This window comes from Panulirus ornatus, chromosome 58, assembly GCF_036320965.1.
Source record: "Panulirus ornatus isolate Po-2019 chromosome 58, ASM3632096v1, whole genome shotgun sequence".
Lineage (NCBI taxonomy): Eukaryota > Metazoa > Arthropoda > Malacostraca > Decapoda > Palinuridae > Panulirus > Panulirus ornatus.
In genome coordinates, this window is record NC_092281.1 from 28356595 (window position 1) to 28373923 (window position 17329).

General features: G+C 41.9%; 1 protein-coding gene across 1 annotated transcript in view; it reads right to left on the minus strand.

Moving 5' to 3' along the window:
* The window catches only part of Not1 (CCR4-NOT transcription complex subunit 1), a 560605-nt gene that overhangs the window by 11839 nt on the left and 531437 nt on the right, over positions 1–17329 (minus strand). The window contains exons 36-37 of the mRNA XM_071695617.1: positions 6288–6471; positions 754–1021 (exon numbers count right to left, since the gene is read on the minus strand). Coding sequence (XP_071551718.1) covers positions 754–1021; positions 6288–6471 — 452 coding nt within the window. The remainder of the gene's footprint in view (positions 1–753; positions 1022–6287; positions 6472–17329) is intronic.

Consider the following 17329-nt stretch of genomic DNA (forward strand, 5'->3'; position numbering starts at 1 on the left):
AGAGAGCAGAAGAGGGTGTTTTGAAATGGTTTGGGCACATGGAGAGAATGAGTGAGGAAAGATTGACCATGAGGATATATGTGTCGGAGGTGGAGGGAACGAGGAGAAGTGGGAGACCAAATTGGAGGTAGGAAGATGGAGTGAAAAAGATTTTGTGTGATCGGGGCCTGAACATGCAGGAGTGTGAAAGGCGGGCAAGGAATAGAGTGAATTGGATTGATGTGGTATACCGGGGTTGACGTGCTGTCATTGGATTGAATAAGGGCATGTGAAGCGTCTGGGGTAAACCATGGAAAGTTCTGTGGGGCCTGGATGTGGAAAGGGAGCTGTGGTTTCGGGCATTATTGCATGACAGCTAGAGACTGAGTGTGAACAAATGGGGCCTTTGTTGTCTTTTCCTAGTGCTACCTCGCACACATGAGGGGGGAGGGGGATGGTATTCCATGTGTGGCGAGGTGGCGATGGGAATGAATAAAGGCAGACAGTGTGAATTGTGTGCATGGGTATATATGTATGTGTCTGTGTGTGTATATATATGTGTACACTGAGATGTATAGGTATGTATATTTGCGTGTGTGGACGTGTATGTATATACATTGTGTATGGGGGTGGGTTGGGCCATTTCTTTCATCTGTTTCCTTGCGCTACCTCGCAAACGCGGGAGACAGCGACAAAGCAAAAAAATAATAAAAAAAAATCAATAAATCACTTTAGTTCTTCCTCTTAAGGGAAGCATTATGGCATAATACTTACTTCTCAATTTCTGGGGCACACTTTACAAATTCATGACTCCAAAACTTGAAAGAAGGATTCTTAATAAGCTCAATGAAAGTAATAAGAAGTCCCCAAGGATGTGGTCGATTTACTATAAGTCGCTCTAGCAGCACTCTGGTTATCTGTTCTTGGATGGCTTCTGTGTTGGCTTCAGCAAAGAGATGAAGAAGAGTGCAGCTAAAGTAGTGGGTGTGGCTGTTTGGATACCGCAACTGGTTGGCAATTGCATTCAGGAACAAGTAGCGACCTAAAAAAAATGTTTACTTTCAATTCCAATAAAAATTTTCAGCTGCTGTAACCTATTATATATGATGCCGAAACAAAAAATGTTTACGATGATAGAAAATATAATTACATTTTTGACACTAGACCCTGTTTTTAAACACAAACCAGTATACAACCAAATCCATCGTTTAAGCTCTGGAAAGCAAAATTTCAGTATGCAGTGGTTCACCACTGTTAGGTGCTCCCCTTTTTTAATTAGCTCTTGAAAATTCAAAATAAATTCAGCTTGGCCAATGAAAGCTATCATGACATATTAACTGCAAGCAGGCATTATACTATAAATCTACAACCAATGGAACCTAAGATACCTATACCTGAAGTATAACCCAGGTTAAATCCTCTTTTAAAATGAACATGTATATCAACACAGAAGGTTAGTATAAGTAAGTCTGCTGCCTACCATTGTTTAAGTACAAATTTTTTCTCCCAACTTGTTGGCCATATACACAAAGATAGGTAGCCCTATAAAAACAAACAAAGGACTATTTTGCTAAAACCCACTCTTAAGCTGTAATGCACCAACTTGAAAGCCCCTTATCAAAACCCAAGCCTCACAGGCATTTCTATGGTTTTCCCTGACTGCTTCATATGCCCTGGCTTAGCCTACTGACAGCAAATCATCCCGTGTATATCACTGCTTCCATTCACTCTTTCTGGTATAAGCTTCACACCTTCCTGCACGTTCAAGCCCTGGTAACTCAAAGCATCTTTCACTCTATTGTTCCCTCTTCTAATCCTTAGTCTTCACTTTCTCCTTGTTTCCATCCACTTTTGATATACATACCCTCCTCTATCATCCTCTCCATATATCCAAACCATCTTCAGCTCTATCAAGCACTAAATATCTCTCTTATCTCATCTTTTGATATACATACCCTCCTCTATCATCCTCTCCATATATCCAAACCATCTTCAGCTCTATCAAGCACCAAATATCTCTCATCTCATTATTTCTTTTTGATCCACCATCCTCACACCACATACCTTCCTCAGCATTAAATTTCCAACACACCCAATCTTTTCCGTACTTTTTTGTATGGAACCCAGGCCTTCTATTCATCCTGCACTGTCGGCACTATTATACTTTCCAACATATCCATTTCTGCCTTCACAGACAGTGACCTTTCTTTCCAAAAACTCCTTAAAAATTGAAAGCAGGACCTCATTACATCCCTCGCCCTCCCTTGGTTCCACCTCCTGCCACATCCTCTCCCTTGTATGTAAAACACTCCACTTCCTCTAGGTTCCCTCTATTCACACTCACAAAGCAAGCAATATACGTCTTTCACAGGAAAACTTTACAAGCTTACTTTTATTCACATAAGCTCTTAACTTTCCTCACAGACTCTCCCAAACTGAGACATAAGCTTCTACCATTTCTCTTTTGAGTCTGCCATCACAGCCAAGTCATCAGCAAACAGGAGCAGACTCACCTCTTACCCTTCCCACAAAGACCGCAGACCAGATCCCTCTCCAAGACACTTGTGTTTATCTGCCTTACCACCCCATCCATTAACAGATTACAAAGCCATGGTGAATCACACACCCTTGCCGCAGACCCACTTGCTCAAAGAATCACTCCCATCTTCTTTTGCACGTCATCCACTGTATACTGCATCATTTCAATTCATGCTATCCCTTGATAGCCTCTCATCCTCCTGCATGTTTATGCCCCCAAACCTTCCGAGCATCTTTTACCCCATCCTTCCAACTCCTCCTAGGTTTCTTCCTTTCCCTTGTTCTCTCCACTTCTGACAAGTATATCCCTCACTCACCTCTTCATATTTCCAAACCATTTCAGCACATCCTTTTTGGCTCTCTCATACATACTCCTCTTACTACCAAACAGTATCTCTTATTCAATAATTTCATACTGTCAAGCTTCCTCACACCTTACAATGTCCTCAACTATTTCATTTCCAACACATCCACACTCTTCTTTATATTCCTCTGGAAGGCCTATGCCTCACATCCATACAGCAGTGATAGGACTACTATACTATCAAACATATCTATCCTTGCCTTTAAAGAGTGTGACCTTCCTTTCCACACATTCCTCAATGCATCCTGCACCTTTGCCCACTTACCCATCCTATGGCTTCCTTCTATTTGCTGTCATACCCACTCACTATTATCTAAAATACTCCATTTCCTCCAAGTTCTCTCCATTCAAACTCACACTCCAAAAATCCTATTCATCTTCCCTGCAAAATCAAATAATTCTATATTCATATCTACTCTCAACTTTCTCCTTTCACACAGTCTCCCAAATTCAGGCAGATTCTCAGTTGGATCTGCCTTCATTAAACAAAAACTGACTCACCCATCTCCCTTGCCCTCCAACTCCCTGCTCCTTTCTCCTAGATCCTTGCATTCACTTCCCTCACCCTCCATAAACAAACTAAAGTCTCCCCCTTTTTCTCCGTATCTCCAAACCACTTCAGCACACCCTCTAATGATCTCCTGATTATTCTCTTAGTACCCTACCTCTCACCCACCCTACTGTTTCTTATGAGATTAATCCTTCTCACACTTCATTTTGTCCTCAAACATTACATTTCCAACACATTCACACTCTTCCATACATTCTCCTCAATAGCCAAAGACTCACATGTGTACTCTTCTGTCTCCAAGTTACTTCTTTCAAGTTACCCAGGTCCTTTGTCCCTTACCCACCCTATGACTCACTTTAGCTCTGAAGATTCAATTTGATGCCATATCCACTCCCATACATATAATACAATTCACTTAATCCAAGTTTTCTTTATCTAAACTCAGACCCCTAAGTAACCTGTCTATCTGCACTACTAAACCTAATAACCTTGCTTTCATTCACATTTACTGACTGTCATGCATGCAGGGGCCACCTAGGATCAAAACCACACAGATTCAAACCCTGGTTGTGGTTGCCAGTCAGTCTACTGCCCACCCAGCTGTTCATCCTCTGCTATGGAATGGATGATAAAATAAGTTCCTGGCATAGGCTAGGGTGTGTGTGTGTGCGAGTACATACATAGGTATGAGTAAAGACAAGGTACATGCATATAAAGTTCAGAGATGGAGCAACGTGTGTAACCAACAACCTCCTTCTGCAGTTTCTCCTTCACAAATGTCACCAGCACCATCTCATTGGCAAACCACAACTTACATACCAAGCCCCAACTGCAATGACTGCAAACCTATGCTCTCCCCAAAACCCCCTCCCATTCACCTCCCTCACCACCAAATCCATATACACATTAAACAGCCATGGTGACAACATGCACCTATGCTGCAGACCCACCTTCAACTGGAACCACTCTCCCTGCTTCTATTAGCTTTCCTCCCACACCACATGGCTGTAACACCTTCCATAAAGCATCTCTATGAACCCTATCATATGCTTTCTTCAAATCCATAAATGCCACAAACATATCTTTCTGTTTCTTTAAGTATTCTCACACAAAGTCTTCAAAACAAATACCTGATCCACATATTCTCTACCACTCTTGAAAGCACATTCTTCCTCTCCAGTCTGATGCACTAAGCCAAAACCCTATTAATAACCACTCTTCCTCAATACCTTTATATATAGGCAACTCACCACAATCCACACATACAATGACAATCCAGACTAACCAAACAACAACAGTCACCCCCTTTTCCACAAAATTCAACTGAAATACTATCCGCTCCAGCTGCCCTGCCACATTTCATCTCATGCAAAGCTTTCACCGCTTTTCTTTTCAACATACCATCTAATCTCTCTCACTTCACATATATTTCTGACCTAAACACCCTAAATCTACCACCCTATCATCAAAAAACATTCAACAATCCCTCAAAATACTCATCTACTATTTACCTCATTTTTGCCTGCTAGCACTTCCCAATTTGCCCCATTCAGAGATGTTCCAATTTTTTCTCACTTTATCTATCTTCTTTCAAAAAATTTCCTTATTTTCCCTGAGGTTTGATGGCACTTGCTCATCCCCTAATCTCATTTGCCCTCCCTTTAAATCCCTGATTCAGCAGTGCTTTTTAACTGCACATCTCTCTTACACTACTGCTCCACAAATAATGCCTATACACCTCTCTTTCCTCCTTCACTAGCAATTTACCTTCCACACATCAATCACTACTTGTTCTCACCTGTCTACCTTCCACCTTCAACATGCCACAAAGTTCTACTGTGCTTCTCTAAATACCTAACCATTTCTCATACACTCCCCTTGCTTCATTTGCTCTCATCTTTGACTACTGTACAACTTAAATTCTTCTGGTTTGTCTTCACAGAAACCTCTTTTCCAACCTCACTCACTTTCATCATCCTCTTTCCATCCTTATCATTCCCTCTTTTCCTAAATCTCAACAAAACTTCACTCTCACTTCCACCGAGTAGTGATATGATATTATCTCTAGCTGCCCTTCTTGGCACAATCACACCCAAAAGAATTTTTGCACATCTTTGAGTAAGTATCATAAACCAGTAAAGTCTACATTCCATCACCTGTACTCACCCGCATATGCTACATTTGTCCATTTTTTCTTTTAATAAGGTATGCCTAATCACAAGTCCTTTTTCAGCACAACTCCTCAAGCTATTTGCTATTTTCACATACAACACTGGGTTCTCTATGCCCACCAACTATACCCTCTATTGCCACATTACCCACTTTAACATTCAAATCACCCAACATAAAAATAAAAAAAAAAAAAAAAAAAAATCCCTTGCATCACATCTGATGACAAAGTCACTCAGTCCTCCCAAGAACACCTCTCCTTAATCCTCACTAAGTTCACAAGCACTAATAGTCACCTCTTGTAATCCATTTCCATTTTTACTGCATTAGTTTACAGTTGGCTTCCTTACACTCTTTCACATGTTTCCAAAGCTCCTGATGTGGTGTATGAGGGGCTGGGGTTATCTTGTCAATGAGCTAAACCATGGCATACAAAGAGATAAAAGACATATATGTCTTTTGGGCTTGGCTGTGGCTGGCAGGCACTGGCTTTGGCAAATTACACATTTAAGCTAAACAGTGCACGTGTGTAAAAGCAAAGATGTTTAATTGTTTCTAATACTAACTCACTACAATGGGAGAAACAAATTTATGTCCACATGAATGAATGACTGGATATGCCTACCTCATGTGTGTGTGTCCAACTGCTGCTAAGAGCAAACTATCCAATCTCTGTACATAATTTTCAAAAGCTTTTATGTTAAAATTCTTTCCAAAACGACTTACCTTCTGTGTCCAGATCAACACCAAGATTCTGGAATATGTCCATGTGGGCGGAATGAGCAATTGTGGACATGGAGGGAGTGAGGCCCTTGTTATTGATCTGTGCAATAGCCTGCATGCCTACATAAAGCACCAGGGAATTCATCACAGACATATTGTAGCGCATCCCAGGCTCACTGGATACCTGCTGCTGAGTGAGAATAATATTTTAAGAAAGCAAATTCTGCCATTTAAACAATGTATTTAGAACTAACAATATAACTGATAAGAATTCGTAATGATTAACATTTATGATGACAAGTAGCAACACTTGATTTCATCTAGTGAACACATTATGGTGAATATAATGAATGCAGAAGGAGGGAGAATGTGGTGAAGGAGGAATGGAAGGACAATGTGGTGGTGATGAGTGAGGGAAAAGATAGTGGTGGAGGTAATGGACATGGCAGTGCTAAGATAATGTGGTGGTGGTGGAGTGGGGAACAGAGTGGTAAAACTGATGTAAGAGGTTAAATTCATGAAGTAAGGTACAGTGGTGATGATGGAATTAAGGGAAAGATCACTGCAGAGTAATGGGATGAAGTGGTGTTGGAAAAAAAGGTGAAAGTGATGGCTGTAAAGGATAAGAGTGAGGTGGTGTGATGGGATATGGTGCTGACGTGGTGGTGTGATGAGATACAGCAGTGAAGTGGTGATGGTGGTGGAATACGGTGGTGACGACATATGATAGTCATGATGATATGAAAATAAGGTGGCAGTGGAATGGAGGGATAAGGTGGAAAAGGAATGAAGGGCTAAGATGCAAGTGGAAGAGTAAAGGGATAAAAAATTGTGTGAAGGGAAAAGGTGTTGAAGGAGAGATGGGACAAGGTTGGGAAGGAATGAAAGGACGAAGATGTGAAGGATAAACGTAAGGTAGTGGAGTAAAGAAGCAAAATGGTGAAGTGGATGGACAAGACCGTGGAGCAGAATAAAAAAGTAGTCAACAAATGGAAGGACAAGGAGGTGATGGTGTAAAAGATTGGGCAATGGAAGAGTGAGGAAAAACATGTAGGAATGATGGAACATGGCTGTGATGGGGCAGGGTGAAAGGTGGTAATGCTGTGGGAAGAGCTAATAGTGCAAAGGAGCATCAGGATAGTGATTGTTAAAGGGACTAGGTAGTGGTATACTGGTAGGATATAGTGGCAACTTAAAACAATAGTTGTTAAATGTAGGATGGGGTGCTGGTGGAGATGTGGATATAGTAGTGGAGTAGGAGGTGGTAAGGTGACATTGGAGAAGGACATAAAGAGATAGTGCAGGAGATATGGTGTGGTAGAGTTGGTGATGGGCACAGTATAGGATGGATGGTGATAGAATAGTAGGTGGTTAGATAGAAATTTTTTTTTATTTATTTTGTGAAATATGTAAAGCTGTAAACCCTAACAATAATCTGGTGCTTTTTCACATGAAAAAGGTATCTTATACTTAAAAATATAATACATTTTGACTTCCTTTAAACATTTATCACTTTATTCACTTTAATATTCCAAGATTTCTTTAATACTCTTATTTGTTCCAATGTTATCATATAAATATTTGACCTGAAAAAAATCTTATACCTTTGGCATTCTGTTAGTTCATTCCAAATAAATACTGAAACTAGAGGTGTCAATGATACTGGATCAGGTCTCTTTCCCAAGAAATGACCATGAGTCAACACAGTATGTCCAATAAACATCTGACACAGTATTGCCTCAAAATGACAAATCCTGTTGAAAGAGGAAAGCCATTCTTCAAACACCTTTATCATCCATAATTAATCTTTTTGCTTCCAAATCTGATGTAGCTTACCATTTACAACTACCATAACCATTTACTCTGCCTGTTAATTCAATGCGAGGAATGACCTTCACAATGAGACTGCTAGGCATGGGAGCTAAATTTAGCCTTGGCACATGCCATTTTTTTACCACTGATAACAAGTCTAAGATAAAGAGAATTTGATACTCCTATGTTCTTAATGCATTCTTACAATCGAATCTTAGATTTTTTGAACTAATGAATAAACTGGTACACATTGTGTCACTCTGGGAACCAGGTAGATTGTAAATTACTTTTTGGGGACCTCCTCAATTAATTCACGTGCAGCCTGAATACCATATGGTTCTGCAGTAAATATGGGAGATTCTTTTGGAAGTTTTGTTACATGAGATTCTTATTCAAAAATCAGAGGAAAACCTATACATGCATTGGATTTTGAACCAAAATGGGGATAAGAGTGAGTGCTCAAATTACAGAGGTATAGGTTTGTTGAGTATTCCTGGTAAATTATATGGGAGGGTATTGATTGAGAGGGTGAAGGCATGTACAGAGCATCAGATTGGGGAAGAACAGTGTGGTTTCAGAAGTGGTAGGGGATGTGTGGATCAGGTGTTTGCTTTGAAGAATGTATGTGAGAAATACGTAGAAAAGCAAATGGATTTGTATGTAGCATTTATGGATCTGGAGAAGGCATATGATAGAGTTGATAGAGATGCTCTGTGGAAGGTATTAAGGATATATGGTGTGGGAGGCAAGTTGTTAGAAGCAGTGAAAAGTTTTTATTGAGGATGTAGGGCATGTGTACGTGTAGGAATAGAGGAAAGTGATTGGTTCTCACTGAATGTAGGTTTGCGGCAAGGGTGTGTGATGTCTCCATGGTTGTTTAATTTGTTTATGGATGGGGTTGTTAGGGAGGTGAATGCAAGAGTTTTGGAAAGTGAGGCACGTATGCAGTCTGTTGTGGATGAGAGAGCTTGGGAAGTGAGTCATTTGTTGTTCGCTGATGATACAGCGCTGGTGGCTGATTCATGTGAGAAACTGCAGAAGCTGGTGAATGAGTTTAGTAAAGTGTGTGAAAGAAGAAAGTTGAGAGTAAGCGTGAATAAGAGTAAGGTTATTAGGTACAGTAGGGTTGAGGGTCAAGTAAACTGAGAGGTAAGTTTGAATGGAGAAAAAGTGGAGGAAGTGAAGTGTTTTAAATATCTGGGAGTGGATTTGGCAGCGGATGGAACCATGGAAGTGGAAGTGAATCATAGGGTGGGGGAGGGGGCGAAAATTCTGGGAGCCTTGAAGAATGTGTGGAAGTCGAGAACATTGTCTTGGAAAGCAAAAATGGGTATGTTTGAAGGAATAGTGGTTCCAACAATGTTGTATGGTTGCGAAGTGTGGGCTATGGATAGAGTTGTGCGCAGGAGGGTGGATGTGCTGGAAATGAGATGTTTGAGGACAATATGTGGTGTGAGGTGGTTTGATCGAGTAAGTAATAATAGGGTAAGAGAGATGTGTGGTAATAAAAAGAGTGTGGTTGAGAGAGCAGAAGAGGGTGTTTTGAAATGGTTAGGTCACACGGAGAGAATGAGTGAGGAAAAATTGACCAAGAGGATATATGTGTTAGAGGTGGAGGGAATGAGGAGAAGTGGGAGACCAAATTGGAGGTGGAAAGATAGTGTGAAAAAGATTTTGAGTGATCAGGGCCTGAACATGCAGGAGGGTGAAAAGTGTGCAAGGAATAGAGTGAATTGGAACGATATGGTATACCGGGGTCGATGTACTGTCAATGGATTGAACCAGGGCATGTGAAGCATCTGGGGTAAACCATGGAAAGTTCTTTGGGGCCTGGATGTGGAAAGGGAGCTGTAGTTTTGGTGCATTATTACATGACAGCTAGAGACTGAGTGTGAACGAATGGGGCTTTTGTTGTCTTTTCCTAGCGCTACCACGCACACATGAGGGGGGAGGGTGTTGTTATTCCATGTGTGGCGGGGTGGCGATGGGAATGAATAAAGGCAGACAGTATGAATTACGTACATGGGTATATATGTACATGTCTGTGTGGGTATATATATGTATACATTGAGATGTATAGGTATGTATATTTGCGTGTGTGGATGTGTATGTATATACATGCGTATGTGGGTGGGTTGGGCCATTCTTTCGTCTGTTTCCTTGCGCTATCTCGCTAATGCGGGAGACAGCGACAAAGCAAAATAAATAAACAAAAACCTTTATTCTGTTTGCATAAATAGTATCAAAGAGAAGGCATCTACTTTTTGTTATTTTTGATGCAATGCTGCTTTTTGTTAATCTCATCCAATCCCAGCAAAGTTTGATCTTAAGAACATTCAAAGGGGAGAACCAAGCCAATCCTACTTCTTAAAATGTCGTCCAAACCACTCTCATTAACGGCATCTTTTATTCTAAGATTACAAAGTTTAGAGAACACTGGATGTTTTAAGACCTCAGCCCTCTTAGCCTCAAAACCCTTACACAGAGGTCTCGTCTAACACAGTAGTTTTACCTGTGGTTTTGAGTATCCACACTCAGGATAATAGATACCATTTTATGAACCACAGCATTGAGTTTTGGGCATATGCAGCATTTTTTCCACTTGTCAGACAAGTAATGCTGTAGCCAGGGGCAATTAATTTTCTCACCTATTTTGTGACCAGGCAGCAATCTACCTTATAGACCTGCCTCAGCACTCTATATCCCACAGGAAAACCTTTATGACACACACACACATATAATAAATAAATAAATAAATAGGGGAGAAAGGGGATGAAGGAGAAAGAATACTTCCCACGCATTCCTCACGTGTCGTAAAAGGCAACTAAAGGCGACGGAAGCAGGGGGCGAGAAACCCTCCCCTCCTTGTATCTTAAGTTTCTAAAAGGTGGAAACAGAAGAAGGAGTCACGCAGAAAGTGCTCATCCTCCTCGAAGGCTCAGATTGGGGGTGTCTAAATGTGTGTAGATGTAACCAATTTGAGAAAAAAGGAGAGATAGGTAGTATGTTTGAGGAAAGGAACCTGGATGTTTTGGCTCTGAGTGAAATGAAGCTCAAGGGTAAAGGGGAAGAGTGGTTTGGGAATGTCTTGGAAGTAAAGTCAGGGGTTAGTGAGAGGATGAGAAGAAAGATCATGAGAGGCAAGTGTTTTGGGAGCAGCCGAGTGAGTGTGTTAGTAGTTTTGATGCACGAGACCGGGTTAGAGTGATGGGTGATCTGAATGCAAAGGTGAGTAATGTGGCAGTTGAGGGAATAATTGGTGTACATGGGGTGTTCAGTGTTGTGAATGGAAATGGTGAAGAGCTTGTACATTTATGTGCTGAAAAAGGACTGGTGATTGGGAATACCTGGTTTTGAAAGAGAGATAAACATAAGTATACGTATGTAAGCAGGAGAGATGGCCAGAGAGCATTATTAGATTATGTGTTAATTGATAGGCGCGTGAAAGAGAGACTTTTGGATGTTAATGTGCTGAGAGGTGCAACTGGAGGGATGTCTGATCATTATCTTGTGGAGGCAAAGGTGAAGATATGTAGAGGTTTTCAGAAAAGAAGAGAGAATGTTGGGGTGAAGAGAGTGGTGAGAGTTAGTAAGCTTGGGAAGGACACTTGTGTGAGGAAGTACCAGGAGAGACTGAGTACAGAATGGAAAAAGGTGAGAGCAAAGGATGAAAGGGGAGTGGAATGGGAATGGGATGTATTTAGGGAAGCAGTGAAAGCTTGCGCAAAAGATGTTTGTGGCATGAGAAGTGTGGGAGATGGGTAGATTAGAAAGGGTAGTGAGTGGTGGGATGAAGAAGTAAGATTATTAATGAAAGAGAAGAGAGAGGCATTTGGACGATTTTTGCAGGGAAATAGTGCAAATGACTGGGAGATGTATAGAAGAAAGAGGCAGGAGGTCAAGAGAAAGGTGCAAGAGGTGAAAAAGAGGGCAAATGAGATATTGGGGTGAGAGAGTAGCATCAAATTTTAGGGAGAATAAAAAGATGGGAGCGTTGAAAAATGTGTGGAAGGCGAGAACATCATCTCGGAAAGCAAAAATGGGTACGTTTGAAGGAATGATGGTTCCAACAAATGTTATATGGTTGCAAGGCATGGGCTATAGATAGAGTTGTGTGGAGGAGGGTGGATGTGTTAGAAATGAGATGTTTGAGAACAATATGTGGTGTGAGGTGGTTTGATTAAGTAATGAAAGGGTAAGAGAGATGTGTGGTAATAAGAAGAGTGTGGTTGAGAGAGCAGAAGAGGATGTTTTTAAATGGTTTGGTCACATGGATAGAATGAATGAGGAAAGATTGACAAAGAAAATATATGTGTCGGAGGTGGAGGGAATGAGGAGAAGAGGGAGACCAAATTGGAGGTGGAAAGATGGAGTGAAAAAGACTTTGAGCGATCGGGGCCTGAACATGCAGGAAGGTGAAGGGCGTGCAAGGAACAGAGTGAATTGGAACGATGTGGTATACCAGGGTGGACGTGCTGTCAATGGATTGGACCAGGGCATGTGAAGCGTCTGGGGTAAACCATGGAAAGTTTTGTGGGACCTGGATGTTGAAAGGGAGCTGTGGTTTCGGTGCATTATACATGACAGCTAGAGACTGAATGTGAACGAATGTGGCCTTTGTTGTCTTTTCTATAGCACTACCTTGTGCGCATGCGGGGGGAGGGTGTTGTAATTTTATGTGTGGCGGGATAGCGATGGGAATGAATAAAGGCAGCAAGTATGAATTATGTACATGTGTACATATGTATATGTCTGTGTATGTATATATATGTATACGTTGAAATGTATAGGTATGTATATGTGTGTGAGTGGACGAGTATGTATATAAATGGGTATGTGGGTGGGTTGGGCCTTTCTTTCACCTGTTTCCTTGCGCTACCTCGCTAACGCGGGAGACAGCGACAAAGTATAATATATATATAAAAAATAGAAAAAGATGTTTTAGAAGGAGGTAAATAAAGTGCTTAAGACAAGGGAACAAATAGGAACATCAGTGAAGGGAGCTAATGGGGAGGTGATAACTACTAGTGGTGATGTGAGAAGGAGATGAAGTGAGTATTTTGAAGGTTTGTTGAATGTGTTTGATGCTAGAGTGGCAGATATGGGATGTTTAGGTCGAGGTGGTGTGCAAAGTGAGAGGGTTAGGGAGAATGACTTGGTAAACAGAGAAGAGGCAGTAAAAGCTTTGCGAGAAGATGAAAGCCAGCAAGGCAGCGGGTTTGGATGATATTGCAGTGGAATTTATTAAAAAAGGGGGTGACTATATTGTTGACTGGTTGGTAAGGTTATTTAATGTATGTATGACTCATGGTGAGGTGCCTGAGGATTGGCAGAATGCATGCATAGTGCCATTGTACAAAGGCAAAGGGGATAAAAGAGAGTGCTCAAATTACAGAGGTATAAGTTTGTTGAGTATTCCTGGGAAATTATATGAGAGGGTGAAGGCATGTACAGAGCATCAGATTGGGAAGAGCAGCATGGTTTCAGAAGTGGTAGAGGATGTGTGGATCAGGTGTCTGCTTTGAAGAATGTATGTGAGAAATACTTAGAAAAGCAAATGGATTTGTATGTAACATCTATGGATCTGGAGAAGGCATATGATACAGTTGATAGATATGCTCTGTGGAAGGTATTAAGAATATATGGTAAGGGAGGCAAGTTGTTAGAAGCAGTGAAAAGTTTTTATCGAGGATGTAAGGAATGTGTGCGAGTAGGAAGAGAGGAAAGTGATTGGTTCTCAGTGAATGTTGGTGTGCGGCAGGGGTGCGTGATGACTTCATGGTTGTTTAATTTGTTTATGGATGGGGTTGTTAGGGAGGTGAATGCAAGAGTTTTGGAAAGAGGGGCAAGTATGCAGTCTGTTATGGATGAGAGAGCTTGGGAAGTGAGTAAGTTGTTGTTCGCTGATGATACAGCCCTGGTGGCTGATTCGGGTGAGAAACTGCAGAAGCTGGTGATTGAGTTTGTTAAAGTGTGTGAAAGAAGAAAGTTGAGAGTAAATGTGAATACGAGCAAGGTTATTGGTACAGTAGAGTTGAGGGACAAGTCAATTGGGAGGTAAGTTTGAATGGAGAAAAACTGGGGGAAGTGAAGTGTTTTACATATGTGGGAGTGGATTTGGCAGCAAATGGAACCATGGAAGCGGAAGTGAATCATAGGGTGGGGGAGGGGATGAAAGTTCTGGAAGCGTTGAAAAATGTGTGGAAGTCGGGAATGTTACTTGGAAAGCAAAATGGTTATGTTTGAAGGAATTGTGGTTCCTACAATGTTATATGGTTGCGAGGCATGGGCTAAAGATAGAGTTGTGCAGAGGAGGGTGGATGAGCTGGAAAGGAGATGTTTGAGGACAATATGTGGTGTGAGGTGGTTTGATCGAGTAAGTAATGAAAGGGTAAGAGAGATGTGTGGTAATATAAAGAGTATGGTTGAGAGAGCAGAAGAGGGTGTTTTGAAATGGTTTGGTCACATAGAGAAAATGATTGAGGAAAGATTGACCAAGAGGATATATGTGTCAGAGGTGGAGGGAATGAGGAGAAGTGAGAGACCAAATTGGAGATGGAAAGATGGAGTGAAAAAGATTTTGAGTGATCAGGGCCTGAACATGCAGGAGGGTGAAAGGTGTGCAAGGAATAGAGTGTACTGGTACAATGTGGTATACCAGGTCGATATGCTGTCAGTGGATTGAACCAGGGCATGTGAAGTGTCTGGGGTAAACTATGGAAAGTTTTGTGGGGCATGCATGTGGAAAGGGAGCTGTGGTTTTGGTGCATTATACATGACAGCTAGAGACTGACTGTGAACGAATGTGGCCTTTGTTGTCTTTTCCTAGCGCTACCTTACGCACATGTGGGGGGGGGGGGGGGGGGGGGGGTCATTTCATGTGTGGCAGGGTGGCGACAGGAATGAATAAGGGCAGACAAAATGAATTATTTCAACGTATACATACATATACATACTAAGATATATATACAACATATATACACATGTACATACTCATACTTGCTGCGTTCATCCATTCCTGTTGCCACACCACCACAAATGAAACAGCACCTCCCTCCCCCCCATGCACATGCGAGGTAGCGCGAGGAAAAGACAACAAAGGCCACATTCACTCACACTCAGTCTCTAGCTTTCCTGTGTAATGCACCAAAACCACAGCTCCCTTTCCACATCCAGGCCTGACAAAACTTTCCATGGCTTGCCCCACATGCTTCACACAGCCTGGTTCAATCCACTGACAGCATGTCCACCCCAGTATACCACATCGTTCCAATTCACTCTATCCCTTGCACACCTTTCACCCTTCTGCATTCAGGCCCCTATCGCTCAAAATCTTTTCCATTCCATCCTTCCACTTCCAATTTTCGCCTCCCACTTCTCATTTTGTGGGGCCTGGATGTGGAAAGGGAGCTGTGGTTTCGGTGCATTACACGACAGCTAGAGATTGAGTGTGAATAAATGTGGCCTTTGTTGTCTTTTCCTAGCACTACCACGAGCATAAGCGAGGGGAGGGGGTGCCATTTCATGTGTGGCGACGGGAATGGATGAAGGCAGGAAGCATGAATTTGTACATGTGTATATATGTATAAGTCTGTGTATGTATACATTGAAATGTATAGGCATGCATATGTGTGTGTGTGTGGGAATGTATGTATATACATGTGCATGTGGGTGGGTTGGGCCATTCTTTCTTCTGTTTCCTTGTGCTACCTCGCTAACACGGGAGACTGCGACAAAGTATAACAAATACTATAAATTTATATATAATGTGGTATACCGGGGTCAATGTGCTGTCAATGGATTGAACCTGAGCATGTGAAGCAGCTGGGGTAAACCATGGAAAGTTTTGTGGGACCTGGATGTGGAAAAGGAGCTGTGGTATCAGTGCATTACACATGGCATCTAGACACTGAATGTGAACGAATGTGGCCTTTGTCGTCTTTTTCTAGCGCTACCTCGCGTGCAAGTGGGGGGAAGGGGTGCCATTTAATGTGTGGTAGGGTGGCAACGGGAATGGATGAAGGCAGCAAGTGCGAATGTGTACATGTGTGAATGTATGTCTGTGTATGTATATGCATGTATAAGTTGAAATGTATAGGTACGTATATGTGCATGTGGGGGCGTTTATATATATACATGTGTATGTGGGTGGGTTGGGCCATTCTTTTGTGTTTCCTTATGCTACCTCGCTAATGCGGAAGACAGCGACTAAATATAATAAATATGTGAGAAATACTTAGAAAAGCAAATGGATTTGTATGTAGCATTTATGGATCTGGAGAAGGCATATGATAGAGTTGATAGAGATGCTCTGTGGAAGGTATTAAGAATATATGGTGTGGGAGGAAAGTTGTTAGAAGCAGTGAAAAGTTTTTATCGAGGATGTAAGGCATGTGTACGTGTAGGAAGAGAGGAAAGTGATTGGTTCTCAGTGAATGTAGGTTTGCGGCAGGGGTGTGTGATGTCTCCATGGTTGTTTAATTTGTTTATGGATGGGGTTGTTAGGGAGGTGAATGCAAGAGTTTTGGAAAGAGGGGCAAGTATGAAGTCTGTTGGGGATGAGAGAGCTTGGGAAGTGAGTCAGTTGTTGTTCGCTGATGATACAGCGCTGGTGGCTGATTCATGTGAGAAACTGCAGAAGCTGGTGACTGAGTCTGGTAAAGTGTGTGGAAGAAGAAAGTTAAGAGTAAATGTGAATAAGAGCAAGGTTATTAGGTACAGTAGGGTTGAGGGTCAAGTCAATTGGGAGGTGAGTTTGAATGGAGAAAAACTGGAGGAAGTGAAGTGTTTTAGATATCTGGGAGTGGATCTGGCAGCGGATGGAACCATGGAAGCGGAAGTGGATCATAGGGTGGGGGAGGGGGCGAAAATTCTGGGGGCCTTGAAGAATGTGTGGAAGTCGAGAACATTATCTCGGAAAGCAAAAATGGGTATGTTTGAAGGAATAGTGGTTCCAACAATGTTGTATGGTTGCGAGGCGTGGGCTATGGATAGAGTTGTGCGCAGGAGGATGGATGTGCTGGAAATGAGATGTTTGAGGACAATGTGTGGTGTGAGGTGGTTTGATCGAGTGAGTAACGTAAGGGTAAGAGAGATGTGTGGAAATAAAAAGAGCGTGGTTGAGACAGCAGAAGAGGGTGTTTTGAAGTGGTTTGGGCACATGGAGAGAATGAGTGAGGAAAGATTGACCAAGAGGATATATGTGTCGGAGGTGGAGGGAACGAGGAGAAGAG